Source organism: Polyodon spathula, chromosome 20, assembly GCF_017654505.1.
Source record: "Polyodon spathula isolate WHYD16114869_AA chromosome 20, ASM1765450v1, whole genome shotgun sequence".
In the NCBI taxonomy this organism is placed as follows: Eukaryota; Metazoa; Chordata; class Actinopteri; order Acipenseriformes; family Polyodontidae; genus Polyodon; species Polyodon spathula.
The window spans coordinates 16,062,229-16,083,203 of record NC_054553.1 but is presented as its reverse complement, the minus strand read 5'-3'; the positions used below and the strand labels follow the sequence as shown (position 1 = coordinate 16,083,203).

Below are 20,975 nucleotides of genomic sequence, written 5' to 3'. Positions count from 1 at the left end.
ATGCAAGTAAAAAGTAATATGTGAGCACGGGGAATTGCACTTAATTGATTAATTCACGTGCAGTTGTACCGCGACTCCAGTTGAATGATTGATTAGCTATCGAGACTCATTACAGCTGCATAAATGCAGCATGTGTGTTTGGTGAGTGGAGAACGGGATTGGAGATGGAGGTAATTGTAAAAGTATTAAGTAAAATAGAAGCTCACCGTGTTTTGTTTAGTGTTAGTCCGTTTTGTTTGTCTCTTTGTTTTGGTGAATGTGCAGTGTCCTGTGTTTTTGTTTGTCTTATTTTCTGACTGTCTGTTCATTTTTTAAATGCTGAGCGAGACCATTCGCTCAGCTCCACCAAACTCCACCTCTCTCTCTGTTTATTTCCTGGTTCCTGTTTCCGGTCTGACGTCCCCCACTCCGGCCGTCTTTGTGACACGTGATGTCAGAACCGGGACTACCAGCGCCTCCTAGATGCAGTTTTTTTAAAAAAGCTGGTATCACTTCCCCCACCATCATGAGGAGAGGAGTTGGAGCTGCCTCTGCCTCCATCACCATCAGGAGTAGAGCTCTGGAGACAGCCTGGAGCTTAGGAGCAGGGGGTTTTCATCAGCTCTTGCGCTGGAGCAGGGAGTTTTCATCAGCTCTTGCGCTGGAGCAGCGGGTTTTCATCAGCTCTTGCGCTGGAGCAGTGGGTTTTCATCAGCTCTTGCGCTGGAGCAGGGAGTTTTCATCAGCTCTTGTGCTGGAGCAGGGGGTTTTCATCAGCTCTTGCGCTGGAGCAGGGAGTTTTCATCAGCTCTTGCGCTAGGAGCAGGGAGTTTTCATCAGCTCTTGCGCTGGAGCAGGGAGTTTTCATCAGCTCTTGTGCTGGAGCAGGGGGTTTTCATCAGCTCTTGTGCTGGAGCAGGGGGTTTTCATCAGTTCTGGAGCTGGAACAGGGGGTTTCCATTGGCGGTGGAGCTGAGCTACTGGAGCCACTCCGGTGCCGGAGCCAGAAAGCCAGAGAATGGCCAACCCTAATAGGAAATATGGTATACAGTAGTAACTGCCTTTCAAATAATTTTAGAATTGTATCTTTTCGGTTTGATGTGTATAAAAAGGGAGGGGGCTGTAGAATTCATGCAGTAGATTACTGAAGCATTAGGCTGCACATTAACTATATTGTTATGTAGACCTGAAGAAAGATGCGCAGACAGGTAATTAGCTCTTTCCATGTTGTCTGCAGATCCTTGGTGGAAGAGGACGATCCGCACATGAAAGTATCTCTTGGGGGCGGCGATATGGGTGTGTCTGCCCATCTCCAGGCTTCAAAGACAGGCACCACGCGATTCTTCACGAGCAACACCCACAGTTCAGTTGTTTTACAGGTAAAGGGGACGAATGCAAATTTGCTTTAGTTGCTAAGGTACAAGCTAAGCACAGATCAGAGCTATAAAGGCTTCAAAAATGAAATTACAGTGTCAACAGTTAAGCTGAAGGGAGGAAATAACAGTGTGCCTTATTGTTTGATATTTTCTATTCAGAATAAGTGGTTTGCATTGTGGTGTACTATTTTACTTCAGAGGATCCTCTCGTTACAGTGATCAGAAGGCAGGTAAATAGTAGATTGCAGCGTGGCTCACAGTGGCAATGAAGTGTGCTCTTAATGCAGAGTCTCAAAATCAATGCCTGGAATTTTTTTTTAAATCCTTAATTTCTTTAAAACAGCAGAGCTTTGTTAACCTGACTATGACTCACTGTCCTGCATTAGGAGCAATTTAGATGGGTTTGGGTATTTTTTATTCTGAAAATGGTTTTGAGGTGAATAATCAACCCCACCAAGTCAGCCTGTAAACTTCCTGTGATACGTAGACCTCTCCTAATTCGTGTTTGTTCTGAGCTGAATAAAACTGAAGCACCTCTTTTGGTGGGAATTACATCCAGTAGCCTATAGAGTGTTGGTGTCGCATGTGTTACATGTAAAAGGAATTTAAAGGACAACATTGTTTGCATTTCATTTTCAATTATAATAATTATATTGTTTATATTTAAACAGTATAATGCATTTTGTTGTGAAGATGATACAGCATCGTTAAAGGAAATATTCCAGCTGTGCAGGCAACAGTAGAGAGCCAAAGTATGGTGTGTTTCTTTTACAAATGTGAAATATGAACCATCACTAATGGGTTATTCCCCTTTAAGAACCCAAGAACTGAAGCATGTACGCCAACAAACTCTCGCGAGAGTACATGACGCAGTGAGAGTTTCCCTGACAAAAGCACACTGCGGCCATTTGCAAATTCTCTCTTCCTTTTTCACTAAGAGTGAAAGCATCTGAGTTTTCTTTACTTGCTCGATTTGTGCCTTATTAAACAGTTTTTTACAGGTTTCTGTTTTATAACCGTGTTTTTTCCTTCAGTCGATATGTCGATAAAAAAACTGCTGCTGTGAGCTGGTTAACCCGATCAGCCATGCTCCAGCGGGTGCCTGCGGCTTGCATTCGCCATCCCCTGAGTCTTGCTCACTCTTGCAGTGAAATACTGTCATCTGGACAGGGCTCTGTTCCAGAATTAAAAATAGTAAATAAAAATATAGTACTGGGATAGTTTCTTTATCTTGTATATTCAGTGCTGCTACCTTACTGTTTACTCCCTTCCCTTGTTTTTCTTTGTTTTGCAAAAAAAGGGATCGAGTTCTGTGGGCTCATAGGACTCTCTTACGGTTGTATTACATCTTTGGCTGGAGATAGCTGGTAACTGTGATTGAGTGTAGTATTCGTACTGCTCATTCTAGAGTTACACAGTCTTCTGACTGTACAGTTAGCTGGCATGCATCTTTTCGTGAGATCTCCTGCTTTTGTGGGATTGCCTTGCTACTGTTGTGCTTCAGCACAAGGTTGACGTCTTCTTCTTTGTACCTCGGTACCAGAGTGGACGCAACCTTACAGTAGGTACTCGGTACTGACTCTATATTGACGAGATACATAACGCGTACTGTACCTGGCCTCTCTGTACCGACGGTATACCTCGGTACAGGGGCTGTCAGGTGGGTATTAACGTCCTGTACCGACGTCTTGTTAAAAAAAACCAAAAAACGCGGACTTTACAGTACAAACGGTACTAGCAAGCCGTTTTCAATTAGTTTCGGGACCTGTAGTATTCATACTCAGTACCTAAACTACTTCAGTACCAGGTTGCTGGCACCAACGTATTGCTGTCAACACCGAAATTGGTACCAAGCTTGTTTGCTTTTGGTACCAGTTGTACTAGATATTAGGTACCCAGACTAGTGTTTACTAGTCTGTAGATACCAAGTCAGGTACCAGGCTAGATACAGAACATAGCTCAGCCTATTACATAGGCAATAAGCACTGTGTTTCACAGTTGTGTTAATTGTGATGCCAAGCTGCCAGCAGCTGATGGCCATGAGAAATGTGTGCGCTGCTTAGGCTAGGAACACGCAGAGCGAGCTCTGGTAGACCTTGCCTTTTGCACACAGTGTGCTGCTTTCAGCAAGCGATCCCTATGAACCAGGCTTATGCGCCAGTCGAGTGATTGCTCTATCACTCCTGTGCAACTACCTTCTGCGGAGACTGGTAGTTGTAGGGGGTGCTCTAGGGAGCGCAGTTCTGACAGCCCTAGGGAACGTCATTCTAGAGAGCGCCGTTCTAAAGAACATAGCCAGAGGCCCCAGTCTGCAGAGCGCAGTGCCAGGGCAGGTAGCTCCAGGGAGCCTGCCTCTAGGAAAGTACACAGGAGAAGCCCCATTTCCTCCTCCTCATCCTCTTCCTCTCCTCCTGTTTCTTCTCCTTCCCCCCCCAAGGAGTAAGAAGAGGAGGCACAGGTCAAGGTCATCAGACCACTGGCGTAGTATGTGCGAGACGTTCCAGCAACAGCAGTCAACTGTGACCCAGTTGTTGCAGGACCGGTCTTGCCAGTACAGGCACCTGCTGCGCTTATGGCGACACAAGCACCTGTTCCGTCACACACGGTGACTCCCCATTCCCCTCCCTCCCCCCTCCATATGGGTCGGTAGGGGGGGACATGGAGGATGCGCTCTCTGTCCTTGCTTTGGAAGAAGCGGAGGAGCAAGAGGGGTTTGTGTTAGAGGAACAAGCGGCATCGGATTCGCTGCTCCTACCTCTGTTACATGGGGAGCTTATACCCTTGATGCGTTGAGCCAGTGAAGAATTAGGGTGCCATGGCCGAGCGCAAAGGGTGAGAGATGTTCAGTGTTTGAGCGTAAGGAGATTCCAGAAGCCCCGCCCATCCAGACCGGATTTCTGGTAGGAGCTTACCTCGTCAACTATACCAGCCTTGGCGCAGCTAGTGAACCTGGCATTACTGTCCAAGGATGCCTTGCCTGAACAAGCAATGTAGGGTCACGGTAGTCCTTCTAAGGAAAGCCTACTCTGCTGACACCTTTGTTGCGCATTTGGGCAACTACATTATGGGCCTGGTGGCTTACCAGAGCCACATTTAGGTGAGGTGGGACTCACCTCTGATCAGATGGATGAGCTGCAGTTAATATCTCGCATGTTGCTACGGCTGGCGAAGTTACTAAGCCAAGCAACAGGGCAGAGCATTGCAGGATTGGTAGCAGCACGGCGTCAGCTGTGGCTCAAGCCAGGCTGACTGAGGGTAACAAGGCTGCTCTGCTTGACACGCCCATTACACTAAAGCATACTTTCGGCCCTGCGGTGGATGATATGTTGCTTCGGTCCAAGGTGGCAAGGGAGGCAACAATGGTGTTTGATGACCTTGCCCCTAAGCCTGTACCACCACCTAAGAGGCAGTGGTATCAGCGACCACCACCCCTGCCACAGTGGCAGCCTCAGGGTGGTCCATGGGATCTTCCAGCAGTTGCTGGTACGTCGGGCCGAGGATGTGGTTGGGACAAGTGGTTTCAGCGCAACACGCCTGGCAAGAAACCGCAGGTGCCAAAGTTGAAGCAGCAGCCCTAGGATATTGCTGCCACAGGCCCAGGGCCCCTTCTCCAGGGACTGTCTGGACTCCTGGGACCAATGCACCCATGATTCTTTGGTGCTCACCACTATACGTCGGGGATACTCCTTACAATTCAGTCATGGAGCACCCCCCTTTCGGGGCATGGTCCAGACGCTGGCCAAGGGCCCCCTAGCCAACGACTCACTGACTCGGGAGCTAGGAACCCTCCTGCACAAGCAGGCTATTTGCATCTTACCACCCTCCTACATGGTTGGAGGGTTCTACTCAAAATACTTTCTGGTGCCCAAACGGGACGGCAGCCTCAGACCGATTCCTCGATCTAAGACAGGTCAACCTGTACCTGAGCCGCAGGTGGTTCAAGATGTCGACCCTGCGACGCCTGTCGCAGTTCATCAGGCCAAGCGACTGGTTCACGACAGTGGACTTCCAGGACGCCTATTTCCACGTTTCCATAAAACCAAGGCACCGGAAGTACCTTCGGTTCGCCTCTCAAGGAAAAGGCTACGAGTTTGGTGTACTGCCATTTGGCCTGTCCATAACGCCACGCTTTTTTACGAAATGCATGGACGCTGCTCTGGCCACTCTGAGACTCGAGGGTATCAGAGTTCAAAACTACCTGGACAAATGGCTCATTTGTGTGGAGTTGCTAGGTCAGGCACGACAACACACGCAACGCATCACTGATCACCTCTTCAGACTAGGTCTGAAAGTGAATCATGCGAAAAGTCAGTTGAAGCCAACCCAGTAGTGGGCTACTTGGTTCTGAGTCTGGACTGTCGCTCCATGACAGCTGCTCTGTCGGATGACAGGGTGACAAGCATGTCGGCCTTTCTAGACCTATTCCGGTTTGGCAGAGCTTTACCAGTGGTGACATTCCAGAAACTTCTGGGCTTGATGGCCGCAGCTTCTCCCTTCCCCTGGGCCTTCTACATATGCGGCCCCTACAGGTTTGGTTCAACAGGATGGTCCCTCACCTAATGCTGAACCGCAACCACTTAGTGACAGTGTCCAGATACTGTCTCCAGATTCTCTCTTGGTGGAAACAACCAACCAACCTGCGCTTAGGCGTCAGGCTGGGAACAGTCACAAGAAGAGAAGTGATCACCACCGATGCCTCCAATCACGGTTGGGGTGGAGTGTGGAATGGTCGGGGTGCACAAGGGGTGTGGCATCCCCTTTGGCGGGACCGGCACATAAATCTTCTGGAACTGCAAGCGGTGTTTCTAACCCTTCAGTTCTTTCTGGAGGAGATCAAGGGGAGACATGTACTTGTCCGGATGGACAACACAACAGTGGTGGGTTACATCTACCACCAAGGTGGTACGAGGTCGCTCAGTCTGAACAGGGTGGTCATCAGGCTTCTGCTCTGGGCACACACCCACCTCCTCTCACTCAGAGCGATTCGTCTACCAGGAGTGGTAAACACAGCGGCGGAACTCCTTTTGAGGCAGGTTCAGGACGGTATAGATTGGAGACTCCATCCCGAGTTAGTGAGCCTCATATGGGAGCGGTTTGGGACAGTGGAGATCGATCTCTTTGACTCATTGCACCCTGCGTTTCTACATAAAGAGAAACGAAGGGTGTCTGGATCGATGCACTGGCTCACCAGTGGCCAGCATGACCACTGTATGCGTTCCCGCCTTTAGCACTGCTACCGCTGTGTCTGGAGAAGATCAGACAGGACAGGGCCATGGTCCTACTAGTAGCATCTCACTGGCCCAAGAGAGCCTGGTTTACCTCATTGATACAGCTCCTGTGTGGACAACCATGGGAATTGCCCGGTCGCCACAAGCTGTTCAGTCAGGCACAGAGCAGTCTCTGACACCATGACCCATTGAGCCTGCAGCTCTGGGTTTGGCCCCTGAGCGGTTGCATTTGAGCTGTCTCTGTCTGTCTGATAGGGTGATTGACAAGAGCTGTTGGATGAAGGGAAGAGCCCTTCTACTTTAAAAGATTACCTGACAGCTATTTCTGTTTGCCATGTTAAGATTGACTCTGTCTCCCCAGGAGTACATTTCCTGGCGGGACAGTTTCCGAAAGGGGCTAGGAGGCTTTGTCCCCTGAAAAGGGACGTTGTTCCCCACTGGCGGTTGAGTGTCGTGCTGAATGCACTCGCAAAACCACTTTTTGAGCCCATGCAGTCTGCAGAGCTCAAATTCTTGTCTTTTAAAACAGCTTTTTTGGTAGCTGTCACTTCCGCAAAGCGAGTAAGTGAGCTACAGGCCCTATCCGTGGCTAAAGCTTGTTTGTTTTTTACACAAGGGAGGTCACGAGTGACACTCCAGACAAACTCTTCATTTTTACCAAAGACAATATCGTTTTTTCGTGTCAGTCGGTGTCGGTGGAGTTGGAGGCCTTTCACCCTATCTCCTTTCCAATCTGACAGAGACAGGATGCTCCACACACTGTGCCCGGTGAGGGCACTGGCGTACTATGTGGAGAAGACAAAAGGTTGGCGCCAATCGGAGCAAGGGCAGGATCTGTCCAAACCGCGCCTATCTTGGTGGCTAACGGAGTCCGTGAAGATGGCATATCAAATTTCCAAGTTGCCTCTGCACGGAGAAGATAACTGACCATTCCACTAGGGAGCAGGCCACTTCTTGGGCGATGTTATAAGGCGTATCTGTCACGGACATATGCAATGCAGCAGTATGGGCGACTCCCCATACATTCACAAGGTTTTACAGGATGAACATCGTGGATGCGCTGGATCCTGAATTTGGATCATGGGTGCTGAGGGCTGCTTCAGAGGCCGTCCCCTGAACCACGGATTGACAGGTGGGTAACCTAGTTACCTTAAGACAGCTCGCACCATTAGCTCAGAGGAGTCTTGTTCCTGTCCTGACAGATTGGGTATACTTAACCATTAGTGGTGGTTCATATTTCGTATTTGTTCGAGAACGTTAAGTTATTATCGTAACCCTGGTTCAATGAAATAGAAATATTAACCATCGGTCTTCGCGGTCTCTGTGGAGCCACAAGACTGAAAAGTAAAAGAGAATTTGCAAATGGCCGCAGTGTGCTTTTGTCGGGGCAACTCTCGCTGTGTCATGCACTCTCGTGAGAGTTTGTTGGCGTATATGCTTCAGTTCTTGGGTTCTTAAAGGGGAATAACCCATTAGTGATGGTTAATATTTCTATTTGAGAGAACCAGGGTTATGATAATAACCTAACGATTTGCTTTGCATAAAGGATGGTCGTTTGAATGCTTGACTTGGGTAAGGGAACTCCAACACAGTGATACATTTTTATATGTACATCTGATATATAGTCATGTGGGGCGTTGCCTTTTAATACACGCCTCCCATAGTGCTTCAGTGCCGGCATAGTTCTTCACAAGGGTCTATGCTGTCTCTGAACTGCCTCGCAAGGTGCTTCAGAGCCCATGGGTCTGTGCCGTCTCTGAACTGCCTCGCGAGGTGCTTCAGAACCCACGGGTCTGTGCCGTCTCTGAACTGCCTCGCGAGGTGGTCCAGAGCCATCAAAAAATATGTGCCGGTATGGGATATTCACACAGCACAACATGCCGCTGTAGTTCTGACTTTGAGTCGTAATAACTGCCCAGCAAAATTAATATTAAGGTCCTGGATAAAACTTTTTTAAAAGTGGATTACTTTTAATACGATAATTAGCCTAGAAAATGATTTTTTTTTTTATTTTATTTGACTGACTGAATCCAGGATCATACAATGCACAGTGAATGGAGCTTGGGAAGTTGTTTTTATGCTATTAGTTTCCAGATTACTTTCCAATCAATAAATGTAACTCCGCCTTGTCTCTGCTTGTAGTGCTGTGCAAAGCGTCACTACGAGGAACGAATGTAACTCCGCCTTGTCTCCGCTTGTAATGCTGTGCAAAGCGTCAGTACGAGGAACAAATGTAACTCCGCCTTGTCTCTGCTTGTAGTGCTGTGCAAAGCATCAGTACGAGGAATGAATGTAACTCCGCCTTGTCTCTGCTTGTAGTGCTGTGCAAAGCGTCAGTACGAGGAACGAATGTAACTCCGCCTTGTCTCTGCTTGTAGTGCTGCGCAAAGCGTCAGTACGAGGTTTGAGTGCCCTTGCAGGTTAAGAAAAGACAGACTCTAGAAAACCTCACTTCAATATTTCATTAAGTGGGAATGTATTATGAACTGTATGATCACAATGTTCTCACTTCTCCAAAAAAAAAAAAAAAAAGTATGATACAAGACAACAAGCCCAGAATTGTACGGAGAAAAGCCTACATAAATACAGTACACCCACCCCAAATAAAAAAAAAAAAAATTATAATTTTTTTTTTAAATCATATAAACCCACACTGTCAACTTACTGGTCCGTATGCCCGGGACACCACCTCCGCAGTGAAGTCAGCTGTTTTGTCTTAATAAAAAACATGCACTGTGTAACTATAAATCCAAAACAAAAATAATTTTATGTTGCAACAAAGCTGGAAACTATATTGATCATTTGAAAATAGTAACGGAGGCATATCTCTGTGAAAATAGGTTGTCAAAAAGCACTTTTTTGGCTTGTTCAGCAATGATGAGGCAAAGCAAAATTGATTAAAGAAAAATAAACTTGAGGATCTGATGGAACTCTTCATGTCTGGATGATTTGGAATAAAAGCGCAGTTGATTCTTGCATGTTGGATTAAGATTTGGTGCACTTTGACAATTCGTGTCAGATTGATTTTGAATAAGTTCAATTTAGGATTTCTGCTTTCTGTACTGCTTTTTAATTCTTTAACGAACAGGATAAAGCAAAGGCAGAGTACTGCATACATCAGACGAACAGGTACATGTAGTTCTACTTGTATTCACGATCTCATATCATTAACTTTAGCAGTTTATCATTCATTTTGATTGTCCTTTCGCTATAACGAACCCCTCGATATAACGAACAAAAGGCTTGGACCCCAACAGGTTCGTTATAGCGAGGATGTACTGTATAGCAATCCATAATATCCGATTTGTTCCAATTTGAGGTTTTACATCTGTTTGCAATCTCTACAGTCAGCAAACTATTTTGGTTTCTTTGTTTTTGTTTTTATTGTTGCCACTGGTACACGGTAACTGTTAGTGTTGGTAGAAATGTACTGTTTTAAAAGTGACCCTCACCACCTGCAGTTTTAATGTCACCTGGTACACTGCTGCAAGTTCTCTTGCTGAATAACCATAACTTCTACCATTACATAAGCAAGATGGAATTATTTATATTTGCTGAAATTCAAATGCTGGCTTGCAAAATCAGTAGTTGTGTTTGCCCACAGCACCCCAGAAACACTGTGTCTGAAAGTGCTTGGTATCTTCTCATTGTAGTACAGCTTGCGGTAACATTTCATAAGTACAAGGCTGCACTCAAGGGCATAGACAGAATCCGTTTAGTGGATCATTCCTTCAACACAAGGCTTTAGATAGAATGTGTTCATGAGGTAGATGCTGCAATGTGGTTTAAAAACTAGGATATGTGTCACTGATGTCATGAACATAGCTCAGATGAATGACAATACACACTTTGCAATTAGGGTGACCAGATAGCAAGAGTGAAAAATCAGGACACACTCAGTTGGTGAGGGGAGGAAAGAAACCTCATGAACTACTGCACAACGCAAGCGACGCAAACTGTGTTCTTTCTTCTGTAGATAGGCTTTTTTTTCCTTCGACTTCCTGTGTGCATTGCACTTAGGCAAAAACAAAAACTTAGAGAAATATAATTAAAAAAAATAAATACTCCAAAGCGCTTACATTTCAAATGCCAGTGATGTTTTAATCAGCCTATCAGTGCTGTACTGTACTGGCTTGTCTATGACCTGTTGTACTGTACGTAGCACCTGGGACAAAGTCATTGCTGCATAGTTTTGATTTAGCTTGCTAAAATCTAGTTTTCAGCATTAGACGGAAAATACCAAAAATAGACGACAAAGCAAAACAAGCAAAGTATATTTTGGCTGAGGATCGTGTCAAGACATTTCCCAAAGAAACTGTACATGCAGATGGAGGTAATTGTTTTGCACATCTTGTAATGTGACTTAAAGAAAATATGATTGATCACTATAACTTCAGAATCACAGATTAAATAAAAAGCTACTACAGAGGCTGCTAAACAGAATGTAAAACAAACAGCTTTCAGAAAACATACTGGAAAGTCAGTGCAGACAAAAAAGTATTCCTGTGTTGGTTGTTTCCAAGTTAAATCAGCACTACAGGTACAAGCACAGCTACCTCGGTTCAAACAACATGCCCGAATAGGCATGTTTTCTTTTTTTTGACTCGGTACTGATAAAATAAATTCCTGCATGGAACAAATAACATGACAACGAACATGTTGCATATATGGACTTTATTAGAGAATGCCAGATACCTTCGAGTAACCGAGTTTTGGGATTGTTTCTAATTGATGTCCACATCTGTATAACTTGCCAAAGCTTTGCCTTGCACTTCCAACCAATTCAGTGGATGCAGGACCCCACCCCCCCCACCCCCCCTGCGTTCGGTACTTGCACTTGTCTTTTTTGCTTTTTAGCGATAGGCTTGTAAACAACACCAGCCATCATGACACTGCGCCAGTAAAACCAGACGCACAGGCGTGGACACCAAGAAAAACATGTGACGCATACTGCATCATGTAACTGCAGGTTAATGTGATTGGATAGATCCAATGCAAACAACTCACTCAAACAACACGCCCTAAACCAGTAGAGTATGCTGTTGCACTGCGAGGCAGTACAGCAGCCACGGGCGAGGGGAGGAGCCAACAGCACAGCAGAACAACGCAGTTAAACGAGGCAGTCTTCCCAGCGACAGCGAGTGGAAGCGACAGCGAGTGGGAGAAGTACAGGCGTGGAAAAGTACAGAGCAGTTTCGAAGCAGAAAGGAGAAATTGCATCTTGAATTGCTTTAATCAGAAAACAGAGGACATTGGGGAAACACAGCAGCAGCTCAAAGGCAAACAGCCGCGTGTGTTTTTCTGATAACAAACAAGCTGAAACTCGGAGCAGCTGATTCAAATTCAGCGCCGTTTTGAGACACGGGCGAGGGGAGGAGCCAACAGCACAGCAGAACAACGCAGTCTAACTAAACGAGGCAGTCTTCCCAGCGACAGCGAGTGGGAGAAGTACAGGCGTGGAAAAGTACAGAGCAGTTTAGAAGCAGAAAGGAGAAATTGCATCTTGAATTGCTTTAATCAGAAAACAGAGGACATTGGGGAAACACAGCAGCAGCTCAAAGTCAAACAGCCGCGTGTGTTTTTCTGATAACAAACAAGCTGAAACTCGGAGCAGCTGATTCAAATTCAGCGCCGTTTTGAGACACGGGCGAGGGGAGGAGCCAACAGCACAGCAGAACAACGCAGTTAAACGAGGCAGTCTTCCCAGCGACAGCGAGTGGGAGAAGTACAGGCGTGGAAAAGTACAGAGCAGTTTCGAAGCAGTTTGAAAGCAGGTTGACGGCTGCAGAAGAAACTAAACTTAAAAAAAAAAAAAAACCTCAACATGGTCTTCAAGCCAGTAATCTGTGACACCTGCTTGATGTGGGAAATCCGAGAAAACCCAGCGGAGCTAAACCAAGTGTGCGTAAAGTGCCGCGCGATCCAGGATTTGCATAAACTAGTAAGTATGCTAGAAATGGAGCTGGAAGAAGTGAGACAGCAACAGGATCTTGAGGAACTGGCACACCCACAATTCATGGAAGTCTGCATCACCCCTAACAGACTGAAAGCCACCAGGGAGATAGAAGGTCAGAACAGCTGGGTTCAGGTAGGCAGAAGCAGGGAAAAAAAGAAACTTCGTCAAACACAACCACCAGAAATCAAAACAGCCAACAGATTTGAGTCACTTCAGAATTTTGATGAGCAGAACCAACAACAAGAGAATGAAAGGAACAACATCCAGGACCCTATTGACAGTGGTGACCAGACAGCAAAAAGAAGGGAGGTCGTGATTGTTGGGGACTCCATATTGAGAAACACAGCAAGTTCAATTCGCAGTTTGGACCCCCTTACTACAACAGTGTGCTGCCTTCCGGGAGCCTCGGTCAAGCACATCACTGAGAACGTGGACAGGCTCCTGGAACGAACAGGAGACGACCCGGTAGTAGTCGTCCACATCGGTACAAACAACATTGGAAGAGACAGACCAAAATCCCTGCAAAACAAATTCAGAGAGCTAGGAAGGAAATTAAAAGAGAACACCAAAACTGTGGTATTTTCTAGTATACTACCCGCACCTTGCAAAGGACCATATGGACAGCTGAAAATAATTAATCAAAACGCATGGCTGAAGACGTGGTGCACACGGGAAGGCTTCACCTATCTTGATCATTGGACCACATTCTACAACGAGGACTATCTGTATAGACGGGATGGACTGCATTTAAATAACAAGGGAACCAGTCTACTTGGAGAAAAGATCCTTGAGCAAGTTCAGAAGCATTTAAACTAGAAAGGAAGGGGGGAGAAATCAACAAAAAAACAGAAGGGAGACCGCATCAAAACAAGAACAACAACTCAGGTAAGACTTCTGTAATAAACGTGACAATACAGCGATGTTCAGGTGATTGACTAATTAATTTCTACAGTACATGAATTGTGCTTTTTAAATCAATGCTGATATTGCTTATAGTTTCTGATACTTCTAGCATATCTAAATGCTAGAAGTATCAGAAACAAAATTCTAGAACTTGAAGCTACTGCACTAACAGGTAACTATGATGTGATAGGTGTTACAGAAACGTGGTTATCTGAGAGTGATGGGGACGAATATAATATTTGTGGGTATACACTGTATAGGAAAGACAGGCAGGACAGAAGAGGAGGAGGGGTAGCGCTATACATAAGAAACAGTCTTGAAGCCCAGGTGTTAAACCTGGACGAAGAAAATAAAACCGAATCAATATGGGTCAGAATAACGGACAAAAATTCAAAAGGCATAATAATAGGAGCATGCTATAGACCGCCAGATTCAGACGGTGAGCACAATAATCTGTTATACAATGACGTTAGAAATGTGTGTAGCAAAGGAGAAGCCATACTAATGGGGGATTTCAACTTCCCCCAAATAAAATGGGAAAACCCAGTGGGTAGCGCGAAGGATGAAATAGAAATGGTGGAAATGACAAATGACTGCTTCCTAACACAATTTGTCAAGGCACCGACTAGAGGGGAGGCATGCCTTGATTTAGTCTTTTCAAATAACGAAGATAGAATAACTAAAACAGAGGTCAGAGAACCATTGGCAAACTCAGACCACAACATGGTCTCATTTGAAGTGTTTTTTAAATCCCCAAAAGTAAAGACTAAAGCTAAGGTTTACAATTTTAGAAAAGCAAACTATGAAGGTATGAAACAGAGACTAACAGAAGTAGATTGGAGTAAAATAGAGAAAACACCCACAGAAGAAGGATGGTTGTTCTTCAAAAATGTAGTACTAGAGGCGCAAAACAATTATATCCCTAAAGTAGACAAATCTAAATGTAAAACTAAATTGCCAAAATGGTTTAATAGATCAATTAAAAAAAATATTCAGCGAAAAAAGGCACTTTACAGAGCATTAAAAAAGGACCAAAAAGAAAGTACGCAGAAAGAGTACACAGAACTGCAAACGCAAGTCAAAAAGGAAGTTAGAAAGGCCAAGAGAGAAATAGAAATGAACATTGCTAAGGGAGCTAAAACCAATTCCAAAATGTTTTTCCAATATTACAACAGCAAGAGAACATTCAAAGAGGAGATTAAATGTTTAAGAGATACAAATGGCAAAATCGTAGATGAAGAAAAAAAAAATAGCAAATATATTAAATGATTACTTTTCACAAGTTTTTACAAAGGAAGATACTGACAACATGCCCCACATGTCATCCAGTTCCTATCCAGTTTTAAATAACTTTAGCATAACTGAGGCAGAAGTGTTAAAGGGACTAGGAGCTCTTAAAATAAACAAATCCCCTGGGCCGGATGAGATCCTCCCAGTAGTACTCAAAGAAATGAAAGAAGTAATTTACAAACCGCTAACCAAGATCATGCAGCAGTCTCTTGACACAGGGGTGGTACCGACAGACTGGAAAATTGCAAACGTAATACCGATCCACAAAAAGGGAAACAAAACTGAACCAGGTAACTACAGACCAGTAAGCCTGACTTCTATTATATGCAAACTTATGGAAACTATAATAAGATCCAAAATGGAAAATTACCTATATGGTAACAGGGTACTGGGAGACAGTCAACATGGTTTTAGGAAAGGGAGATCGTGTCTAACTAACTTGCTTGATTTTTTTTGAGGATGCAACATCGATAATGGATAATTGCAAAGCATATGACATGGTTTATTTAGATTTCCAGAAAGCTTTTGACAAAGTCCCGCACAAAAGATTAATTCTCAAACTGAACGCAGTTGGGATTCAAGGAAACACATGTACATGGATTAGGGAGTGGTTAACATGTAGAAAACAGAAAGTACTGATTAGAGGAAAAACCTCAGAATGGAGTGTGGTAACCAGCGGTGTACCACAGGGATCAGTATTAGGTCCTCTGCTATTCCTAATCTACATTAATGATTTAGATTCTGGTATAGTAAGCAAACTTGTTAAATTTGCAGACGACACAAAAGTAGGAGGAGTGGCAAACACTGTTGCAGCAGCAAAGGTCATTCAAAATGATCTAGACAAGATTCAGAACTGGGCAGACACATGGCAAATTACATTTAATAGAGAAAAGTGTAAGGTACTGCACGCAGGAAATAAAAATGTACATTATAAATATCATATGGGAGATATTGAAATTGGAGAAGGAATCTATGAAAAAGACCTAGGAGTTTTTGTTGACTCAGAAATGTCTTCATCTAGACAATGTGGGGAAGCTATAAAAAAGGCTAACAAGATGCTCGGATACATTGTGAAAAGTGTTGAATTTAAATCAAGGGAAGTAATGTTAAAACTGTACAATGCACTAGTAAGACCTCATCTTGAATATTGTGTTCAGTTCTGGTCACCTCGTTATAAAAAAAATATTGCTGCTCTAGAAAGAGTGCAAAGAAGAGCGACCAGAATTATTCCGGGCTTAAAAGGCATGTCATATGCAGACAGGCTAAAAGAATTGAATCTGTTCAGTCTTGAACAAAGAAGACTACGTGGCGACCTAATTCAAGCATTCAAAATTCTAAAAGGTATTGACAATGTCGACCCAAGGGACTTTTTTCAGCCTGAAAAAAGAAACAAGGACCAGGGGTCACAAATGGAGTTTAGAAAAAGGGGCATTCAGAACAGAAAATAGGAGACACTTTTTTACACAGAGAATTGTGAGGGTCTGGAATCAACTCCCCAGTAATGTTGTTGAAGCTGACACCCTGGGATCCTTCAAGAAGCTGCTTGATGAGATTTTGGGATCAATAAGCTACTAACAACCAAACGAGCAAGATGGGCCGAATGGCCTCCTCTCGTTTGTAAACTTTCTTATGTTCTTATGTTCTTATATATGAAATATCCTAACGAGAAAAGAAAAATTCTACACCTGGGTTTTCAATGTTTACTCTACAAATCGGGTCAAATGACGTCCCGACAGCATCTCGATTGGGAAGCGGGACAAAGTTCCTAATAACGGGACGATCCCGATTTTGTCAGGATGTCTGGTCAACTTAATTTCAATAAAGGTATTAGCAGATAGAATAGTATATCAATCTGTGAGGTAGAATAGATCATTTTAACCACCCTATGTCTCTGACTGCAGTGTTCAGTTTACTGCTTTACCTGTTGAGTGCTGACATTAATGCATTCCACATTCATGATTGTTAAAGGGATCCATGTGCTGGGTACTGCTGTACTGTGCCCTCAGGGCAGTCTATTTATACATTTTACACTGGTTGTTGCAGGGCTTCGACCAGCTGCGGATAGAAGGCTTACTCTGTGACGTGACGCTGCTACCTGGGGATGGGGAAGAAGCTTTTCCTGTTCATAGGGCAATGATGGCATCAGCCAGTGATTATTTTAAAGCCATGTTCACAGGTAAAAAAATAAAAAAAATGCCAGTACTATTATTTAAAGCTGCAGTGTACCATAACCATGTCCTATTTTGTACTGAAAGATTTTGTGTGTAAAAGTCTAATCAAAGGTAGTGTGTTTATACGGTGACAGAGTAAAGTTGGATGTACTGTGCTTGGTGTGGGGTAAAGTGAACCAAAGAACAGAAGATACATAAAGAGGTTGTTAAAGATGCCATTTATTAATGAATTTGTCTTGTTCTGCTGCCTTTCCTCACCTAGGTGGAATGAAGGAACAAGACCTTATGTGCATCAAGCTTCATGGAGTAAACCGAATAGGCCTCAAGAAGATTATTGACTTCATTTACACCGCAAAGCTCTCTCTTAACATGGAAAACTTGCAGGACACACTGGAAGCTGCCAGCTTCTTGCAGATCCTGCCAGTCCTGGACTTCTGTAAAGTGTTTCTCATATCGGGGGTAAGGCAACCCTTTCGTTTTGATATTTAACGTCATTCACTGATGATCTTATATAGCTTGTGTTTGTCCTGGGTTGGGGACTAGGTTGCTGTAGTTCATTATGGTCAAGCTAACAAGCTTCCTGGCATTAAGTTTGACTGTGGCACCCTGCCACACTGTTGCAGTGCTGGATCCTTCTTTGCCAATGACAGTGGTGTGAGAATTGTACCTGCGCTAGCTGCTCTGTACCTACGGATTCATCTTGCAGGGCAGCATACTGCTCAAATCAGAACGTACTGGGGAATGATAATTTTCAGGGTTTTACTCATCCAAAATCTACAATGGAGAATGTTTCGTAACATTCCCTGCATTTTAAGTAGGTGGTAAAATGTAGAAATGCTTTCATTTTGAAGACACATAGCCCATCAATTCCAGCAGACAGGGCTGTCATTAGTTATTCATGTTGAACCATAGAGCAGGTCAACTGCTACCTTCAAAAACAAAGTTTGAAAAATGTTTGGACAAATAAAATCCAAGTCTTTAATGGGGACTTCTGTTTTTCCTGTTCTAATTTGTTCGTGTATTTTCTGTCAACTATTGTTTTATGTGGGATATAACTGTGGTTGTTTTCAGGTGATGTGTCTGTCTTATGCATTGTCTGTTGCACAAGTGTGCCAATCTGTACACACTGTCGCAATCATGGATGAATTTCCATGGGTACAACAGAAGACAAAATGGGGCTGTGGGTGTGGCTGTATTTCACTGTTTAATTGCTTATATTTGCATTTAGTGATTTCCCCCCCCACCCCCCTTACACTAAAATTTGTTTAGAATTGTGAAAATAAAATAAATGGGAGAGTTTTGTAGTGAATGGAGAGTTTGTCAAATTGGGCATCCATCTTGAAAATTAAGCACAGTTTCTTTATCTTTGCCAGGCTTTTCAGTACATTGGCTGGTGTAGACAATCACTGGCTCAGCTCCCTGAGAAAGGTCAGAGACTTCAGTGAATCTCCTTGCTGGCTGCAGATTCCTTTGTCAGTGAAAGGTTTCCTAGTCTGCCTTGGAGCTGAAATGCAGTTGTCTTAGTAATAGGGACACACATTGAGCTTAATAGAAATAGCATTATGGGGTTATTACACAGCGAAGCTGAGATGAGAAAAACTTTAGATTTAAATTTTCTGTACAAGAAATTCTAATCTTAACATTAAATGGAGCAAATCTTGCAGTTTTACTGTAACTAGCATGAGAAAAACACAAGACATGAGCAGAAGACACAGCCATTGTTCTCTTTTGGCCTGACATTTGTTATTGATGACCTCTTAAATCTACATAGAACTGAAAAACATCCCTCGCCACAGCAGACAAGCAATTCAATCATCTACATAGAACTGAAAAAGACACACTTTGAAAGCTAAGATACTGGATGGCGTGGCCTCCCAGGTTTTGTAAATGATGGAAATGTCTTCTTGGGGCTTCCAGTGTTTGAATCACTCTTGATGAATTATCTGTAATATTCTCATTCCATTTCCTGGTTGCCTGCCTAAGCCCTGGTTTATTTGTTAATGAGGGCAGTGCAATATCAGCATTGATTTAAAAAGCACAATTCATGTACTGTAGAAATTAATTAGTCAATCACCTGAACATCACTGTATTGTCACGTTTATTACAGAAGTGAGCTGCAGAAATGAATCGCTTATTCCTTGCCTTGCCTCGAGCTACCACATGATTCACAGCACTCAATACTTCCAACCTGTCATGCACTTCCATTTGCTATATATTGTAGGCCTTAAATGTGCAGTTTTACATGTATGTTCTTTTTAAAACATGGTATCTGATACTACAGTAGGTTGAAGAAATCTGTTTGCAAGACTTACTTTCAGATGGTATTTTTCATCTGGGCAGTGAAATTGTCTCTACTTCAGCTTCTTCTTTCCTATCATTAACCACCAACTTCTCCTTTTGACTGACATCCTTTGCAGTCAGTAACATGCTTTGACCCCAAATACACTACTCAGGTGAAATGTGTGTAGTGCACAATGTCACAGTTGTAGCCAATGGTTGCTTTTCATGTGGAGCATTGGCTAACAAAGTATATTGTAATCCATATATCAGTCATGGGTTTTATGATAAAGGTATTACGACTGGGATTTCAGTAATTAAATGAATGCATTCTTTTTATATAGCAGCTAATTCCATTTCCTCTTATTATCCATTATCTGTATTTTAATTAGATACTGTTAACAGATCTATACTGTTCTGTATTTTATTTTAATTGCATAATACTGGACTCCAACAAAGGGTGCAAGTGCATGGAAAATGCTTCCACCAACCACTAACCTGAAGAAAGTCTGTGCAGTTATTTCTGTCAACTGACAAATACATTGCTCATTAAAAAAAAAAAAAAAAAAAAAAAAAAAGCTTATAGACCATTATTTATTATTATTATTTTATTATTATTATTATTATTATTTGGTCATTTAGCAGACACTTTTAGAGACTAAGTGATGAACTATGCATCAACAATCGCCACAGGATCACTTGCAATAGGACTTTGGTTTTTACATCCCATCCATTTTATCAAAAGCTTCTTGTTGTTTTTCTTGCCAACATATTTAAAATGAATAGATATTGCATGTAAAAACCACAAGCAAGTTGATATTCACATCATTTATTAAACAGAACTGCCTTCCAGTAACAGTCTTAGTTCTCACTTCTGGTTACTTCACTATAAACAACTTGTTTTGCATACCTCCTTATTTTCTTTTTCTTCTGGATTTCTTTTTAGGTTACTTTGGACAACTGTGTTGAAATTGGGCGCATTGCAAACACCTATAACCTTACAGAGGTGGATAAATATGTAAATAATTTCATCTTAAAAAACTTCCTGTCCTTGCTGAGCACTGGAGAGTTTGTGAAGCTCCCATTTGACAGGCTAGCCTTTGTACTTTCCAGCAACAGCCTCAAGCACTGCAGCGAGCTGGACTTGTTTAAAGCTGCCTGCCGCTGGCTACGGTACGAAGACTCCAGGATGGACTACTCCTCCAAACTAATGAAGAACATTCGCTTTCCTCTCATGAGCCCACAGGAGCTTATAAACCATGTGCAGACAGTAGATTTCATGAGAACAGACAACACATGTGTGAACCTTTTACTGGAAGCCAGCAATTACCAAATGATGCCCTACATGCAACCTGTCATGCAGTCAGAAAGAACTGCTATTCGATCTGATAGCACACACTTGATAACTTTGGGGGGAGTTTTACGGCAGCAGCTGGTTGTTAGCAAAGAGCTGCGATTGTTTGATGAAAAGGCACATGAGTGGAAATCATTGGCTCCCATGGATGCCCCACGGTACCAACATGGCATTGCAGTGATTGGCAACTTCCTGTATGTGGTTGGTGGACAGAGTAATTACGACACGAAAGGAAAGACTGCTGTGGACACTGTATTCCGATTTGACCCTCGCTATAACAAGTGGATGCAGGTGGCATCTCTCAATGAAAAGCGCACTTTCTTCCACCTAAGTGCCCTCAAAGGACATCTCTATGCAGTGGGCGGTAGGAATGCAGCGGGTGAATTGGGTAAGTGTTTGTCATGCATGTAGCCTAGATTAATGATTAGATTCAAGATTTCT

At 43.4% G+C, this 20,975-nt stretch overlaps 2 protein-coding genes across 12 annotated transcripts in view; one reads left to right on the top strand and one right to left on the bottom strand.

Moving 5' to 3' along the window:
- The window catches only part of LOC121295490 (plastin-3), a 513,951-nt gene that overhangs the window by 287,807 nt on the left and 205,169 nt on the right, over window positions 1-20,975 (bottom strand). The gene's annotated exons all lie outside the window — the stretch shown is intronic.
- Window positions 1-20,975, top strand: part of klhl13 (kelch-like family member 13) — a 172,726-nt gene that overhangs the window by 124,451 nt on the left and 27,300 nt on the right. For 10 of the 11 annotated variants that reach the window (XM_041220160.1, XM_041220159.1, XM_041220166.1 and 7 more), the window contains 4 exons: window positions 1,217-1,358; window positions 16,776-16,908; window positions 17,166-17,362; window positions 20,127-20,922. In XM_041220160.1, coding sequence (XP_041076094.1) covers window positions 1,217-1,358; window positions 16,776-16,908; window positions 17,166-17,362; window positions 20,127-20,922 — 1,268 coding nt within the window. Of the gene's footprint in view, window positions 1-529; window positions 1,023-1,216; window positions 1,359-16,775; window positions 16,909-17,165; window positions 17,363-20,126; window positions 20,923-20,975 lie in introns of those variants that run through there. The other variant, XM_041220168.1, reaches the window with a different exon arrangement.